The following is a 17,271-nucleotide window of genomic DNA, read 5'->3' as shown; positions in this document are numbered from 1 at the left end:
TTGGCCAGCCAGGGACTGGGTTAGCACCAGCCCCCCACGTCATTGACTGATTGAGTGATTGATTGATTGACAGCTCTGCCAGGGCAGGGCGCAGGGTCTGGGGGCAGCGCAAGGCACCACCTCACCCAGCAGGCACATAAGCAGGCATTCCAAGCACCCCAAAAAATGGCTCAAGACACTAAACTTATCTAGTCTCTGACAACGATCCTGCATCTCAAGACATCGAACAGCACCACCACACCAGGACCTTTCCTCTTTCATCCTAATCAGGGTACCTTTCCTCCCCTGATCCCATCTAGTGGGCAGATAGAAAGGAAAGAAGAGGAAAGCATGGAGCTCATATAAAGGGCAATTGCTATACCAATAAAACCTAATTAACATCTTTTTATGCAGTTCGTTCCCCCCACCATCCCATGAGTCCAAAAATCACAGGATAACCAGGCTCCAGGGGCTGAGTTCATGCAGCAGTCTTTCAGCACCTAAAGAGTCCAGCAGATCACCTGTGATTCCCTGTGCTCCTGGAGGCATCACTTTTCTGCTTCGAGGTTAAGCATTCTCTAACATTAGATAATTTACACAACTGTTTGTGATACTTGTTGGACTTGTAAGCTGAGTTCCAAAAAAAGCTTGGAAAATTCAAAGTAGGCCGCCTTGCCTTTTGGACTCCACAATCTTACATGTCCAGGTAAGCCTGTGACTCAAACAAATACACATGTCCCAGATCACCAAGCAAGTTTCAGGGAGATCCCCAGAACCTGTGCCCAGGGAGAGAGAAAAGGTCGGTGGGCATCATGGGAAATGACATACAGTACAATTCTACTAACTGAAATGATCCGGATTGCCTCAGGGGTGGGAGTCTAAGATAAAATACACTCATTCATTCCAACCTCCTCAGCACATCATTTTCAGGGTCAAGATTTCAGACCATAAGCCTTTTCAACTTAACCAAACCCTTCAGTGCTTCTTCAACCTAAGTCTTTCTTTTAATCCTTCCCCGTCTACAGCTGGAAAGAATCAGGAGCTGGGTTAGCACAGCCCCTAGTGATTGATTGATTGATTGATTGATTGACAGCTCAGCCAGGCTGGGGGGCTGGGGGCAGGGCACTGTCTCACCAGAAGCAAGGCCTGAGCTATCCTCAACCACACGCACAGGCATTGGTTTGAGACTCTCACCTTACCCACTCTCTGACAAACACCCCATAGCTCAAGACAACCAACCAGAACCACCACACTGGGACCTTTCCTCTCCTGTTCAACCTAGTAGAGAAGAAAGGAAAGAAGAGAAAAGCATGCTGAAACTCCTGTAAGGGGCAGCTGCTATTCAAAAATTTAGTTAATACCCCTTTATGAAGTTCATTCCCCCGTACCTCTTGAGTCCAAACACTGCAGGACAATCAGGCTCCAGTGGGGGAATTCATGCAGCAATCTTTCAGCACCCAAGGAGTCAAGCAGATCATCCATGATTTCCCGTGTGTTCTTGGAGGCAACACTTTCCTTCTGTGAAGTTTAACATTACCTAATATTAGATCATTTACACAACTTGTAAATACTTGAACTTGTAAGCTGGGGGTGGTTCCAAGAGGTTTTTTGTCTCAGGCCTGATCTTTAAACTTTGGAATGAATAACAGTTGTTTGGGAAAAGGCTGACAGGGTATCAGCTCCTTCTCGATCACTGTTAGGAAGCCCACCACTTCCCACACACTCTCAGCACTTTTATCACATGTTGGAGCAGGGAGAGGGAGCAGTTCTCCCCCCTCTAACAAGTTTAAACTTTTCATGCAACAGTATGAAACAGTATGGTTAAAAGACTAGGGTACTTTACCATGTGCTTTCTCTTCAGAAAGCTTTATTTCATTTCCCCAGTAAAATTTTCAAAAAGTCTCTGTCCTTGTAACTTAACTAATTCTGTTGCAGGGTGTGGTGTTATCACCTGCAGCTCTGCAGTTTGATATGCTAATTCCTTAACAAAAGGTCAGGGCTGAGTGTGTGTCCAAGGGCACCTAATGATTATAAAATCAGTAATGAAAAATCGACCACATGCAAAAAAAATCCTATGTGCTGTTTGAATGAAAATGGCTTGGAGAGTGGCTATGCACACCTAAAATGCTGCTCTACATAGAAGCTATGACCACCCCAAATTGGTCAGTAACCAGTCAAGCTTCACATGGCACCTCAGAGTGAGAGACACTGTCTGAGTAATAATGGCAAAGTGACAAAGGTTCACGGCAGAAGACAGTAATCGTGCCCCTTCACATCTGAAATATTTGCATTCAATGCCATCCATGACACATCCTGGTGGCTATGTGGTTGTTCAAATCCAAACTTACGTCCTGAAGCCAGAGAAGTCACAGAAGTTGCAGCGGAAAGGACACTCGGCTACGTGCAGTCTGAGTTGCTGCACCATGCTGGAAGAAGAGGGGCAGGCAGGCTGCACAGTACTCAGGGGCTGCAGCACAAAACAACAAAATGGGAGCAAGTTAGCACCAAGGAATAGGAATCATCAGCTCTGGTAGCTGGCTGGATAATCAGAGGTAACTGTTTCTGAGGAAGAACTTAGTAAAGATTTCATTTGAACCATTGTTGACTCCCCAAATGTGGAGGTCTTGGGAGTGTTTCACATGCTTTTTGTCATGGGCACTGAATTCATAAACATCAGTAAATAACTGAAGGTACATATGTGAGTCACTGCTTAGGCACATTACAAATTTTTGATTTACCAACATTTTTTATTTAGGAAACCCACAGGGTTGTTGTGGATTTGATGCAGTGTAAATGGTTCTTTTACTATGTACTTGTCTGGGAACATAAGTTGTCAACATTAAAAAGCTAGAAAGCTGTGCTTCAGTTTTGTTCCTCCTACTCTTGTAATTTTCTCTTTTGTTTATAAAGCCTTCCACTAATGTATTTTATTTGGAAGCTTAATAACAGAGACAGCACAATGAAAAAGAATCTTTAACTAGAGGCTTCTGAGAGGCAGAACAAAGTAACAGAAGGATGAAAATCAGTCTTACTTGACTGGAAGCAAATAAAACCCTGGTGACACAAATAAAACCCTGCCACTGCTCTCCCAGTCGTGGAAGCAAGGAGAATAGTCCTTAGCAAAGCACATGTTTTTGTTGAAAATGTAAAAGGCAAAATACTGAGCATAGTGCATAATATGTCAGTGATTCACCTTCCTCTTTCATGTGTGTATTCTTTTTTCCGTACTGTTCTTCTGCTCACTTTTCCCCCACCCAATTCTCCTTAGGCTTTGCACTCTCATTTACCCAAGCTATCAAATTCCTATGAAGGAGAAGCCTTCATCCAGCATTTTTTTTACCAACCACGAGGAAAATGAAATCTAGGTACCTGAACTAAAACATAGCATTGACTTCTGTAGAACATTAAAAATGTAACTTTTCCTTTATGGTTTGGCTGCTGCAAATCATGGGTTCGCCTGGAATACAGCCAAGGGATATACAGGTTGCAAGAGACAGCTGGAGGCGAGCTCATCCCAACACCTGCTCAGAACAGGTTCAGAACAATGAGCTCAGATTGCTCAGTGCCTTGTTTCTGTCAAATGCCCCCAAAGATGAAAATCCCACATCCTCTCTGGAGCCCTATCCCAGCATCTGAATACCTCGGTGGAGGAGTAATTTCTCCTCAATCTAACCTTAACTTCTCTTGTTACAATTTGTGTCCTTGCATTTTGTCCTTCACCTGCTGCTCCTCCAGGATGACTCTGGGTCCATTTTCCTTCAGCTTCTCACTGGTTAACTGTAGAGAGCACTAAGATCCCACCCTTTACTCTTTCCCCTCTCTCCAGGACGAATATGTTTCTTCGCCTTCCTCGTACACCACACGGCCCAGCCTCCCAGCGGCTTGGTGGCCCTGCTCCTCCAAGGCTGGGCCCGCTCCGGTCTGTATTCTACCAGCAAGGCCAGAAGTGGCTGTGGCGGCCCAGACGCGGTCACAGGAGCGCTGGAGAGAGAGGAGTCCCTTCCCTCAGGCTGCTGGCCGAAGTTCCCGCCATGGGGCTCTCTGTGGGCTGTGTGACGCAGCTGGCCTTTGCTGTAAGGGCGCGGTGTTGTCGCAGCCTGAGCCGAGGAGCTGGGGGCAGCCTGTGCGGGCTGGCTCTCTGCACATTCGGCACGCAGCCTGTGCTGGTGCGGGACTTTGCCTCCGTCGTGCTCAGTCTGCAGCTGCACGCTCAGGCAATAGGTGGCACTGATGGACGATGTAGCCTGCGCTGTCCCGAGAAAACGTCACTGCGGAAGGGAAAGAGGAGAAAGTGGGATTGTGTCCTCACTCGGAGCAGCGGCCAGGCAAGGACGGGCAGACATGTGGCGGGACATCCTTCCGAACGCATGGTGAGATCTCCTCGGCACGGGGAGGAGGGACTCCAGACTGGGCTCCCTGGGGCTCGGGGTAGGAGAAAGCTCCGGGAGGGTCACCAGGCCATCGGAGAGAGGGAGCAGGCAGCTGGGTTCTCCGGAGCATGAGTGCGGAGGACGTGTTGAGCAACTGAGCTTTGTTTTGTGCAGCTCAGAGTCGCTTCTGGGACAGGCTCGCTTTGTTAGCAGTGCCGGGTTTGTGCTACTGCCTTGATATCTGGTTTCACACCTCTGCTCCAGGATGTAAATGCAAGGGGATATTCCTACCTGTTGCATAAGCTATTTGTGCTTAGGAGCACATGTTCTTCCATGTCTGGAAGTGTTTTAAGGAAAAAATCACACATAGTGACACTGTCTCAGCAAGTGTTATCAAATTCCTTTGGAGGCTACTGGGGTATCCAGTACAGGCTCCAGGTTCTGCACTTCAGACAGCAGAGGGAAACAATTCTCGGTGATAACAAACACCAAGTGGATTTGGTTTTTCATGGATTAGCAAGTATTTTTCTTTTTTGGCATTTGTTTTGATTTGTTTTCTCAAAGTGCTATAATTACTATACCAAAGAATGTTGCTGTGTTCCACAAGGCAGAGTAACAAGACTTGTTTCTATTGATGCTCAGTTTTAGATTGTGTTTTTATACCAGAATATACTAGGCTTAAAGGGAATTGAGGATACTTTCTAGAAGGCAAGGGAGACCTAAAGGCTTGATATCCAGTCAGGGGTAGCTAGAAGTGTCAAAGGTACAGCAGCTCTTTAAATTCTAAGCAGGGAAGGGTTCCACAAGCCTCTGCCAGCCCTGCAGCACGATCAGCACCACATGGCTGGCAGCAGATTAACCCCGGAGCTCGGAATTGCCCTGCTGAGGCTGTGTACCTATTGCAACACAGAAGTCAAAGTAAACGATTTTCTTGGCTGAAGTTACACAGCTGCTGATGAAACCCTGCAAGGACACCTATGCAGTTGTTTTATTGCCTTTTATCTAAATTGTGCTGAAGGAGGGAATATTTTGGCAACAAATTATCTAGCTAAAGCACAGCCCAGAAACACTGTCTCTTTGTACAAAGAGAATGCTTTGTGAGCCCCTCTCTGTCCGTCCTATCCAGAGTAGGAAAAATAATGGCAGATGTTGCCAGGTGGCTAAACAGCTTGTGGTCACATCCCTGGGCAATGAGTGGCGCTGGCAGGGCACATTCTTTGCACCTCATACTGTAAGGATCTTTCTCTTTTTTTCCCTTTTGTAGGGAGAGCATCTTGTCCCGGATCAGGTGAGTAGAAGAGCTGTTATGTGCTGTGGTCTCCCCTTCTGGTTAGGGGCCTGATTGGGGCACAGCATCATCCTTCCCATACTCTGGATGACAACAGCAACAAAATCTTCACTCACAGCCCCCTTGCAGCCCCCTGCAGGAGCCCCAGCCATCTCTACTAATCCCCGAGGGAAGCTGGAGAGCTCAAAACACAAGTCAGAGGGATGGGAAGGTACACTGCATTTAGGACAGCATGCCTGTCAACTCCAGCTCTGGTAACTTAGTTCCCACACCTCAAGTCTGGGACCTTGCTGTTTAGAACAGAAACAGGGGCACCAGCAGACACTCCTTCCTTGACAGCTATGGGGGAGAGCCAGGACTGCCCTAAGAGATGATTGAATCTGTAGGGGAGCTGTGTATGAAGTGCTGGTAAGAGAAGCATGTCCAGCACATCCAGCTCTCTTCAGCAGCTGAAAATTCTTGTCTCTCCTCCTGCTCCTCAGCCCACTCTGCCCATGCAGTTTTTATTCCTGGATGAGTCCAGCTGCTAATGTCTCATTCACTGCAGTACCTGCCTCAAAGTAGATTGGCCCATATCCTATTGCACTCTGTCCCGCTGGGCATCCTGGCTCACAAGGAAAGGGACAAGGAAGACTTGTGATCAGCAAATCCTGATCAGCAACTTAAGAAGCCTTGGTAGATAGAACCCTGCCCCAAATCTTACCTGTGATCTTCAAAAATTGCAGAAATGCCCAGTCCCTTCTGACTGCCTGGGATTTGTAGGCATTTGTCCTTGCTCAGTCCCAATGGATGTGCAAACAAGCCTCAGCATAAGTCCCTTTGACACTGCTGTTGTTGAACACAGACAATTTTGTGCCTCCCCAGGTCTTTTGAATATTCTCAGAAGAATGCGGTCCTGGTCCCTGCGGCCACCCTGGGGCTTGGAGGGATTCTGCTTTACTGGCTCAGATCTGGACGCAAGATCAAGACTATTGACATGGGCGATGGGTGGTGGGGCTCAGGTGAAAGGCCCCTAAAAGGGAAAGAAGATGCAAGCATCCGCCCCTTCAAGATTGAAACATCTGACAAAGAAATTGAGGTACTGCTGGCTGGGGGGTAAGGAGGGGCAGAAAGCTGCAAGGGGAGGCAGTCCATCACCCACCTCACTGCTTTGAGGTGATGCCTTGGGGGTGACAGCAGGGCACTTCCATGTGCCAGGGCAGCTACCCAGCGCCATTAGATGAAGCTCTGGATCACCCTTCTTTATGAAGGAGATTTGAGCCCCGGTCCATTGCAATGTCCCCTAAAGACTTTCTGAGACAACAGCCCCTCTGTGCAAGCTGGGGCTTCTCCTGCAGAAAGGCCACACTTTGAGCAGCAGGCTTTGACAGTGGGTCTGTGGATGGTGGAGCAGGGCAGGAGGGCATTGGGACAGCAGTGGCACCAGTAGGGCAGGACTGAGGGGCTTCCACAGAGGAAAGGGCTGTAAGGCTAAAGAGGGATGGCATCTTGACTGAGCCGTAGCTCCTTCATCCCTGCATGCCTGTCTCTAGTTATCTGACCAAGTAGCAGCCAACAGCTCAAGGTGAGATTCTTATTCTCCCAGCCAGCAGTGCTGCCAAGCTCCAAGCATCAAAAACCCTGAAGTGAGTTAGCAGCAAGCCAAGAGTAGGACCCAGTACTCCTGGGTGCCCACGGGGAACTTGTAACCTGTACAGAATTGTATTCCCCATATAAACAATTCAGGTGGTCATGTAGAGTATGGCACTTCTTCAGGAGGGCTTGTGGTGTCTCAGAGAGCAGTGCAAAAGCCAGCAGAGCCAGGGGAGCCTGTGTGTGGCTGCCCTGGCACAGGGCACATGCCAGCAGCGGGCCAGCCTGGCAAGAAGGGCTCCCTTCCACAGGATCTGCACCGGCGCCTGGATCAGTTCCGCTTCACGCCGCACGTGGAAGGAGCTGCCTTTCACTATGGCTTCAACTCCAGCTACCTGCGGAAGGTGGTGGCCTACTGGAGGAATCAGTTTGACTGGCGCAAGCAAGTGGAAGTGCTGAACAAATACCCCCACTTCCACACCACCATTGAAGGTGAGGGAGCCTCTGTGGCTTGAACAGGTCCCACTCAGAAATGCACAGTGAGAAGGGGGAGATGTAAGAAGTGACAATATTTGAGATAAGCTACATAACAGCTTAGTGATGCGAGTGAAATATAACTAGTGGAGGCTCTATTATTAATAACCTTAGAGGAATTAAGTGGCACTACACAGTGGCAATAAGATTAGGTCTGCTTCAAGATGGGCTTCATCTGGCTCTGAACCCGTGGTAACTAATGATGAGGTGATCTTCAAGCTACTGCCTTGAAGCCACCTTTGAAAACTGCAAAATTTAGCCAGACTGAGGCTGGAATATCCCACCCTACCGCCCAGTAGTTTCGCCAGGTGAGCTTAGCCAGACTTTACATAAATGATCTCTAGGTTAGACTTCTATCTTGTCCTTTTTCATGTTTCTCTTTTAACTACTGTAACGTTTATGCATGTGTCTTACCCACATTATGCTATTCATTCAAGTGTAGCTCTATTATATACTCTGTGACCAGTTTCTCAGGAGATGGATGCTAATCTCCAGTGACCCCAATATCTGTGGCTGGGGTCAATATCTCTGTCTGTACGTAAAAGATGAGACAAGAGATACTATGCCAGGCATCCCCTTTCAGCCAGGCATCTTCTTGCAGTGGGCTGATTGTAGAACTGCTGCTCCAGATGGCAATTACGTCTTTGCCACTCTCCTTCTACAGAATGCAGAGCAGAAACCGTGATGGTTCCAGAGCTTTAATTTTTCTTTTTGGATGTGTGGCAGGGATTGATATCCATTTTATCCATGTGAAGCCACCCTATGTTCCTCATGGTCGAGCTGTTCGACCTCTGCTGCTGGTCCATGGCTGGCCTGGCTCCTTCTATGAGTTCTACAAGATCATCCCTCTGCTGACGGAGCCAGCCAAGCATGGCCTGAATGAGAGTGATGTGGTGTTTGAGGTCATCTGCCCCTCCATCCCAGGATATGGCTTCTCAGAGGCCCCTCACCAGAAAGGTAAGCAATGAAAAGGCTCTGCTGGAATTGCATTTTTTGGAGTAAAACCTCAGCCATCCCTGGCAGCTCTAGGCAGTGCAGTTTGTGAGTGCAGATGCCTGGCTCTTCACTAAGGCCCATGTGGCTGGGGCTCAGGGGCTGTCTGTGGAGATTTGCAACACAATGGTAACTGGAAAGTCAGGTCTGATTTTGCTTTCCACTGAACTTCTTTCATCTTGTGTTCGCTTTCTTTCCAAGGAGCGAGGCAGAGCAGCATTGCACACTGTCCCTTCCCACAGCTCCACACACATGTGCTTTGGTCAGGTCACAGTCTTTGGCCAGGGGAGGAACACTAGGACAAACAGATCTCCTGTGTTTCTCTCTACCTACAGAGTTTGACTCCATAGCAACTGCTCGCATATTTCATAAGCTGATGAAGAGATTGGGCTTCAAGGAATACTACCTACAGGGAGGAGACTGGGGATCTCGTATTACCACAAACATGGCCCAGATGCTACCACAGTAAGTAGCAAAAGAAATCAGTGCAGAAAAGCTGCCGGCAGCTCCTACCCTACCTTCTGGCTCTATAGTCATACCTTCTGTTTGCCCTGCTTCTCACCCCTTCTGCTTTGTTTCCTTCAGGGACAACCCCATCCAGCATAGTCAATTGCATTCATATCCTTTGTATTGATTTTTTTTTTTTAAGTCATGCTGAACCTGAAGGGCTTTGTGTATTTGATTCGGTCTAGTGTTTATCTCACAGCTGCAGTTGGAGTTGTCTTCTAGAAAACTTGGAGACAGAAAAATTGCTTGATTTAACGCTCTATTCCTTAACTTACTTTTAGATCTGTGAAAGGGCTTCATCTGAATCTGGTTTTCATCGCCAGACAAGGTTTGGGAAGGTTGATTTGTACAATGCTTGGGGCTTATGTACCATGGCTCGTAGGCTTCAGTAGGGAAGATGCTCAACGTTTCTACCCTTTCATACAGAAGAATGTGTATGACGTCCTGCGAGAGTCTGGATACTTACACATCCAAGCCACCAAACCTGACACTGCAGGTAATGTACCTTCTCTGTATCCCTGTGAGCATTGTATACTAATCACTTGTAGTACATGAAAACAAAGGCCAGCCAAATTTGAGAATCAGTGAGTTCCAGTGAGTTCTGGTGACTGAATACAACACCTATGTGGGCAATGAGTTCATGGGGACAAGAACTCTGTAACATGAAGTTAAAAGAAACCACTCAAAAAAAGATGGAGATTTCAAGTATAACTTTTCAAGGTCTTTTAACTAGCATGCCAGTTATCTTGGAAATTAACTCCTACCCAAAGAGTCTCCCAAACGTAAAAGAGGGTCCTGAAATTGAAGCTTTGAGAAGTAGATGGGGCTGAAAAGAAGAAAAATATTGCAAGCAAGGAGGTGCAGTATGAAAGTGCAGAAAGGTAGACAGTCAAACACCTGAAAAGCCAGAATGCTGACATCCTGGAGCCAGTGGATAAGGACTATGAAGAAAGATATGGCCATTGCATAATGCTTAAAGGAACTTTTGCATCAGTCCCCACTAGAGAGAACTCTGGAGGATTGCTTTATTGAAATAATCCCTCATCAGGAAAGACGACAGAGCTGTCTCAGGCTGGTGCCAGATTTGGAGACCAGGGAACAAACAGCTCCCCATCCCAGCAATTCACCAAAGGAGAAGCTCAAACTGGAATGTCAGTGAATGTCTAGACTACTGTTTGAAGTGTTCACATACCCAAAGAAATAAAAGAAGATAAACAGTATTCCAGGTGGGAGGGAGTTATGGTGGTGGTTCTGGTTGCTTGGGTGTTTTTAAGGGCCAAAAAGTAAAGGTATCCACAGAAAAATGAAGATTAGTATGCCTGCTCTCTGATCAGGAATCTGACAGAATTGTTTAAACAAGGAGAATTGATTTACAGGAGATAATATCACAGGGAAATCATGCTTCAAGAATCAGAGCTCTGGCAGAATCAAACTGCTGTAGATCCACTAATGGAACTTCAATAATTTCCAAAAATATTTTGTTGAGACTCCTCCCCCAGCGCTCTTAAGAAATTGAACTGCCTTAAGAAAAGGATTAAAACTAGTTAACATGATAATCCAAGCTCAGGAATAAATCAGCAAGTTCCAGGGGAGGGAGAGAATCACAAAAACCTATGCTGACACCTATACCCTTCAAGCAGATCCTACCTTCTTATGAATAAAAGTTAATAATTAGATATAAAATTGACAGCTGTCCAAGCTTTGGTTTATAAGTGACTGGTTGATAAAATCAGCCGATAAAAACTGATATCAACAAAGTCCAAAGCAGTTTAAGTGGAGGAAGAAAATTACAGTGGGTTCAAGTTTGGCTGCTCCCATATGAGAGAATCCATGAGTCAATGGTAGTGCTCTCAAAAATCAGCTGGATCAAAGATTAGGGCAATTTTGCAAACTCTAATAAAAAAAAATGAAAAGCAAAATCCATGACATTCATGATATTCTGAATCTGTTGCATTCCTGTTAGCTATGTTTCATTAATATACTTTTGAGTCAGAACAATACATCCCATCCTAAGCAGGACAGTTCTCCCAAATATTTTATCTGAAATTTCTTTTTAGTGTGTCATCTTCTTACATCTGAATTTGCTCCTGCTGCCACACATCACCGTGAAGCCAATGGAACCTCCTTAGCTCTCAGCTTTTTATATAGGTATTATTTGAATTTGTAGTGCCCTCAGGTAGCCAGAATTCCTTTGCAGGGAATTTATCACAAATAAAGTACTATAAGGGATAGATAAATACAGACTCTCTACCAAATTCTCTCAAACTCTGAACACTTCATGGAAAGTCCAGTTTAGCTTGCAGTGAAGTATTGCAATGCCAGGCAACTGCAACAGCCCTTCTCTTGTCCTTAATTAGGTTGTGGACTGAATGACTCCCCAGTGGGGCTTGCTGCATATATCTTGGAGAAATTCTCAACCTGGACAGACAAATCATTTCTGCATAAAGATGATGGAGGCTTGGAAAGGTAAGATGTTATGTTATGATGTTATTCTGTGAGAAGTCTCATTATAAGTGACTGATGGGAACAAATATGAGGATACAAGCAAAATATTGGCCTGTCAAAGCTGACATTTAAGGATGAAAGGCTGACATGACAAGCAGTAGTTTAAACTTACTGCAGACTGCCTGCACACTACTGCTTCAGCACCAGGCAGTTTTGCTCTGGACACACAGATGCCAATTAATTTGCTGCTTGAAAATAAGCGGAGATTAAGAGGGACAGCAGTTTTTCAGGGCATAAGCCCAGTACAGAGTGCTCAGGAACAGCTTCCAGTTAAATTTCTTCCTCTCTCTCAATAGCAAATACTCTCTTGATGAGCTTCTGACCAATGTGATGATTTATTGGGTAACATCCTCCATTGTGTCCTCAATGCGATACTACAAGGAAAACTTTTCCAAGGACCCTGATCTAAGTGCTCATAACAGGTAATTATGTGGCAAGTTGCAAGGCAGATTTGCAAATGAGGTTGAAATGTTTGCCTGTGTCAAATTAATCACTTACAACAGCAAATTTAATTAGTTCTAAGAAAAATAAAACTCCAAATTCTTACTTGCTTTTGATAAATATAGTTAAAGCTCACTTTTCTTTTGAGCCTACCTGCACACAAGGTAGTTTGCAGCCAAGACAATGCTAAAGACTTATCAAAACACCAAGCATGGTCTTGTGTTCAAAATACAAGTCTATCTACTTATTCACTAGACAAACACGACTTGTAGCCTAGTTCAGTAAAAACTAAAGAGGAGATTATGGGCACATCTAAGAGTGAAGTTTAAACTGAATTAGGAAGGCTATTGCTTGCTGGAGGATAAGCTAAGAACTATAAGATTTAAGCACAAACCTGGGGTCCCAATTTGGAGAGCAGTTCTTGAAACCAAAACCCAGCACCACATGACCGCTTGTACATTAAGATGATTCTAAGAGAGGCTGACCACAAAATGTTGCTGAGCAGAGTTTTCCAAGTAACTGATCATCTGAACAAATGGGGGTGTCTTTTTCTTTGTGGACTGAACCAGCCCACCTTTCCTCTTCAGAGAGTCATTTGTTATGCATTTGGTACCAAATTCTAAAGCAGACAGGACCTGGCTTATTCCTCAATGAGGTGAGGTATCTTGTCATGTAGCTCAACAATGCAACTTCCAAAAGTTATACTCCAAGATGAGAAACATTTCAAGATCAACCTGTGTGCGAAGTTGGCTCTACTTTACACCTCCACAGGTATAATCTTAAACTCAGTGATAACTAAATAGAAATGAAGCTCCTCAGCAGAGTGCAGACCACGAGGTGCACTGCACAAAGTGGGGAAACTTCCCAATGGATGTGTTACCAGAGACAGATTTTTATAGACTTCCCCCAGGACTTGTTTCATCAATGCAATTAACTTATGTCTTCTAGGGTTGGCGTATATGTTCCCACAGGGATTGCAGCTTTTCCTCAGGAGATTGTACATGTACCACGTGTCTGGGCAAAGGATGTCTACAAGAACATCATCACTTACTCTTACATGCCACGTGGAGGGCATTTTGCTGCCTTTGAAGAACCAAAGTTGCTGGCACAAGACATCATGCAGTTTGTCCAAAAAGTGGAACAGCTGTGATCCTGCAGTTGAAATACATACATAGAATTGAAGCAAATTATTCTACCAGTGGCAGAACCTTTAGACTGGATTTGTTTAACCCCCTCAAAATAATCACATATAGAAACCAGCATTTAATTTTGGTAATAATTACAGTACTGATTTTTAAAATTAATTTCTACATGTTTTTGTAAGAAAAAAAGCAAAAACTCCAAAAAGCATCTTGTATTCTTTCGTTCCCAGCACCATATCATTGCTGCATTCATAGTTCAAGTATAACAGAGTATGTAAACAGTCTATTGCAGTAACATTGCACTCATCTGAGGAAGAGAGGTGAAAGGAACTGGTCAAGGCTTCTGTTTAAAAGCTTCTTTAAATACTTCAGCACCTGCATTCTTAAACACCCGTTACAAGCAACTTTGGTGGAAGCCTTAAGGGTTTTGAGCTCCTGAGCACAAACACTCCTACATTCAAGTTATATTTCCTTCAAGAGACCTGAGATTTCATATTCAAGTGGGCAGCTGCATGTAAGGCAGCTTTCTTCACTCTAAGTTTTCCCCCTAGGACAAGCTTAAGAAGCAACTACTGAACATTATTAACAGATATTAATGGATAAGACAGCAGAGAGAGCACTCTAGTGTTCCTCCAAGCTCAAAAATATCAAATTAAGGTCCTACTATTTCTATCATCTCATTTCCTTCAAAAAGGTCAAAGTTAAAATATGCACCAAATGTTGAGGGCTACTTCAACCTTTACCCTCTTCACAAAGAATTTTTACCACCCCACTGTGCATTTTTTACTGGTAACAGCAAGTACCCTCACTACCAGTAAGTTCACATTTCTCTTCAAATGGGATGGAGTTATTTGAGGCTACTGAAAGCTCATTACAGCACAGATAATTGCCCAGCTGACTGAAGACAACACCAACAGCTATCTAGTTCTAACACACTGATCTCAGGGCTTCTCTCCCTGTCCTGTTCTGCAGCAGACACCAGTCCAGAAGAACAGGCTCAAATTCTGGTTCTAAGTGATACAATCTGACTAAGAACACGAAGCTGGCAGGTAAAGAGTGCTAAATTTGATCACATTCCCAACTTCTACATATTTCAGAAACATTTAAGTCTAAGTTTCTTCCTCAAGTGAGAGTAATCTTCCATTATTGGAGTAGCACTCAACTTTCTCTGAAGAGGGTTAGCAAAGAAACTGCTTACTTTTAAATCTAACCAATTGCCAGGGCTGTTAGGCAAAGATTAGTAAAAAAATATAAATTGCTTATTACCAGCCTGCCTCCACTGTACCGGTCTCTTTCAATCTCCAAGACAGCACTGGCTACAAGATTTTTCAGTTGCTGAAAAGTCTTACTTTGGAATGTTAAGGAACAGAAAGTGAGCTATGGGGAAGTGCAATTTTGTCAAATAGATGGGCAAGCACTTGAGTATTCAAGTGGGGTGCATACCACGGCAGCTGAGGCAGTTACTTGCAGGATTGCCAGGGGGCCCCTGGAAGCCGCTTCGCCCATCCCCACCCAGCTCCACAGCCGCCCTGGCAGCTCCTGCCTTCGGCAGGAGAACTGCCTTCATACTGCCCTATTCTTTACTAGCTGGAAATAAGTCTCTCTACAGCAATAATAGTACCTCTGTGCCCTGCTCCAGTTTTGCCCACTGGTTTTCTTGCTATAGGGAGCCTTTTAAGGATTGCAGAAGGTTTTCCATGCAGAGAGTTATTTTGCAGGAAGTAACTTCACCTAAGATAGCCTATAGGTAACATGGCAAAGGCAGGCTCAGAAAATGGCGGTATTAAAACTCAGGAGGAGATTGTATGTACCCAGCATTTACCAGTTCAGCAAGCACACAGCAGGAGTTTTAACCCCAACACATTAATTCATCCTGCGTCACAGATCAGGTCCCCAGAGAATTACTGGACCTGTGTGTAACTGTGCCATAAAAGCAGATTTGCCTTCAACAACAGCTCAGGAAATAAGGACAATAGCTGAGCACAGCAAGCTACAGGAAGGCAGTAGACACCATGAAGAAAAAAAAAAATTCAGACAAACATGATTTAAAAATACATGGTTACATTTGCTAAAATTAACACCTAAAGGAAAAATAAAAAGTAATCAATATTCCAAATAAACTTCTATGGAAACCATTCATTCACTAAAGCCTTTGAGGGTCACGGGTGCTTGGAACCAGACGTAGTCCTCCCAAGCAGGTGCTGTGTGCTGTGGAGGTGAGGCACTAACGTGGAGGTGTCCATCACAGGACAACTTAACAGTCAGCTTCCTCCCCCGGGTCGGCACGCGGTAGTTGAGCTTGGGCCGGAACCACTCAACACCACAGTCACGGTGTCCCTGGACCAGGACAAGAGTGTCTGTGACAGGGAGAGCTTTAAGTTCACTGAAGACATCAGCAACAAACAGGCGGTGAAAGAGCTGGCGAACGCAGGGCGCAGTCTGGAGGCTCTCTTCAGCAGTGCCCTCGCAGAACCCTTCCAAGTTCAGCTCATAGAGCTCCTTGGGGTTCATGACATTGCCTCCAAGTAGGAAAAGAACCCGAGGAACCAGCGTCAGACTAAACATGACTTCCAGGTGCTGGAACAATCCCTCCAGCTCCATCAGCAGCTGCTGGCACTTTCTGCTTGGCATGCCCAGGGAGAGGGGCTTCTCAATTTCATCTCCGCTCTGGAAGACAAAAATTCAGATTAGTACATCCAGTTATGAACATGTATTTGTTCTAATATACCCTGCAGAAAGCATAGCCCATCCCAGAGAGTTAAGGAATAAGATGTTTGTCTTCATTTTGAGAGCTATAGGGACCCACCCACATCGGAAAGATGCACATCGCTCCACATCAGGAAATGCAAGAGAACACAAAAGCACAATCCATACCTACTCGGTTTGAATCTGAATCATACTCCTAATGAATTCCAAGAGGAATTAGAAGTCCATCTTTCAAAGACCAGCCATCACTCTGAAATCACTTAATAGTTTTTGGTGGGGTTTTTTTTGTTTTGGGTTTTTTTGTTTGTTTTTTTTGCTTAGAGCTTTTCGTGTAACGAGCAAAGCAGTGACACGCTTCCAGCAAAAAGTAAGAAACAATTAAGAGCAGTTGGTCGACACCTTCAGCAGCCTGAACTTTACGTTGCCTTTGCCTCGTTTTTAAAAGTAGAGGCAACATTCAGAGATGCAGCCACCACAAGTGCTTTACTTTAAAACCGACGCGACACGTTGCTGTGCGGGTTACCGAGAGAACAGGAGCTCGCAAGCAAAGCTCAAACTCCACAGCCCCATTTATCCCGCGGCCCGGGGCCCGCCTCCGAGCACGGGGATGACCCCACGGTCGCCGCCGCTCACCTGGGCCGCCCGCCGGCAGAAATAGGAGAGCTGCTCGTAGGGCAGCGGGAGCTGGTTCCGCTGGTGCAGGACGTGCTTCAGGAGCTCGCAGGCGAAGCGGTAACCGCTGCCCCGGCACACAGCTCCCGGGAACGCCACGGCCACCGCGGGGCTGCCCCGCACCGACCTGTCCCCCTGAGGCCTCATGCCACCGCCACGATCCAGGCCCGCCGCGCCTGGGAACAAGAAACAAGTGACACACCCGCTAACGGCCGCCGCGCGTTTAAATGCCGCCGCCGCCGCGGGGCCTCACGGGAGTGGCGCACGGGCCGCGCCGCGCGCCCTCCAGCGGCGGCTTTGTCGGCGGCGGTGGCGCCGCCATTGGTGGGCGTGACAGGAGGCGGGGTCTCTCTGTAGCCCCGCCCCTCCCCTCACGATCCCTGTCCCGTGCCGGGCCGCCCGGCTCAGGCCGGGGCGAGAGCTACGGCTGCTTCTTGCAGGGCTGTCCGGGGAGGGCTGCAGGAAGCGGCTCCGCCGTCCTCCGCCCCCCTCCGCCCCGCTCCTGGCAGCTCCGGTGTCTTGCGGGGGAGCTTGCCTTCGCACTGCCGCGGGGAGCTGAAGG

The 17,271-nt window shown here is 46.3% G+C and overlaps 2 protein-coding genes across 2 annotated transcripts; one reads left to right on the top strand and one right to left on the bottom strand.

Annotated features, from left to right (window-relative positions):
• The first annotated feature begins 4,230 nt into the window (after nt 1-4,230).
• On the top strand, nt 4,231-13,339 carry LOC120750675 (epoxide hydrolase 1-like). The gene is made up of 10 exons (XM_040059598.2): nt 4,231-4,349; nt 5,614-5,637; nt 6,502-6,715; nt 7,521-7,701; nt 8,470-8,700; nt 9,072-9,201; nt 9,525-9,739; nt 11,601-11,709; nt 12,045-12,170; nt 13,138-13,339. Exons 1-10 carry the CDS (start codon nt 4,321-4,323, stop codon nt 13,337-13,339), a joined length of 1,461 nt encoding a protein of 486 aa, XP_039915532.1. The 5' UTR covers nt 4,231-4,320.
• A 1,785-nt stretch (nt 13,340-15,124) lies between these two features.
• MAD2L1BP (MAD2L1 binding protein) lies at nt 15,125-16,908 on the bottom strand. Its single transcript, XM_040059600.2, has 2 exons — nt 16,671-16,908; nt 15,125-15,998 (listed from the first exon to the last, which is right to left on the bottom strand). The coding sequence occupies exons 1-2, from the start codon at nt 16,854-16,856 to the stop codon at nt 15,468-15,470; spliced, it is 717 nt and encodes a 238-aa protein (XP_039915534.1). The 5' UTR covers nt 16,857-16,908; the 3' UTR covers nt 15,125-15,467.
• Nucleotides 16,909-17,271: the final 363 nt, after the last annotated feature.

The sequence above is a fragment of the Hirundo rustica genome, chromosome 3 (assembly GCF_015227805.2).
Source record: "Hirundo rustica isolate bHirRus1 chromosome 3, bHirRus1.pri.v3, whole genome shotgun sequence".
Lineage (NCBI taxonomy): Eukaryota > Metazoa > Chordata > Aves > Passeriformes > Hirundinidae > Hirundo > Hirundo rustica.
This window is presented reverse-complemented; position numbering and strand designations above follow the sequence as displayed.

What these genes read in the sequence shown, in the direction of transcription:
- LOC120750675 (XM_040059598.2), top strand. Translation starts at nt 4,321, where the DNA reads ATGTGGCGGGACATCCTTCCGAACGCATG. An exon ending in AGCATCTTGTCCCGGATCAG is followed by an intron (nt 5,638 to 6,501) that starts GTGAGTAGAAGA and finishes GTGCCTCCCCAG; the next exon opens with GTCTTTTGAATATTCTCAGA. An exon ending in CATCTGACAAAGAAATTGAG is followed by an intron (nt 6,716 to 7,520) that starts GTACTGCTGGCT and finishes TCCCTTCCACAG; the next exon opens with GATCTGCACCGGCGCCTGGA.
- MAD2L1BP (XM_040059600.2), bottom strand. Translation starts at nt 16,856, where the DNA reads ATGAGGCCTCAGGGGGACAGGTCGGTGCGGGGCAGCCCCGCGGTGGCC. An exon ending in TCTGCCGGCGGGCGGCCCAG is followed by an intron (nt 15,999 to 16,670) that starts GTGAGCGGCGGC and finishes TTTGTCTTCCAG; the next exon opens with AGCGGAGATGAAATTGAGAA.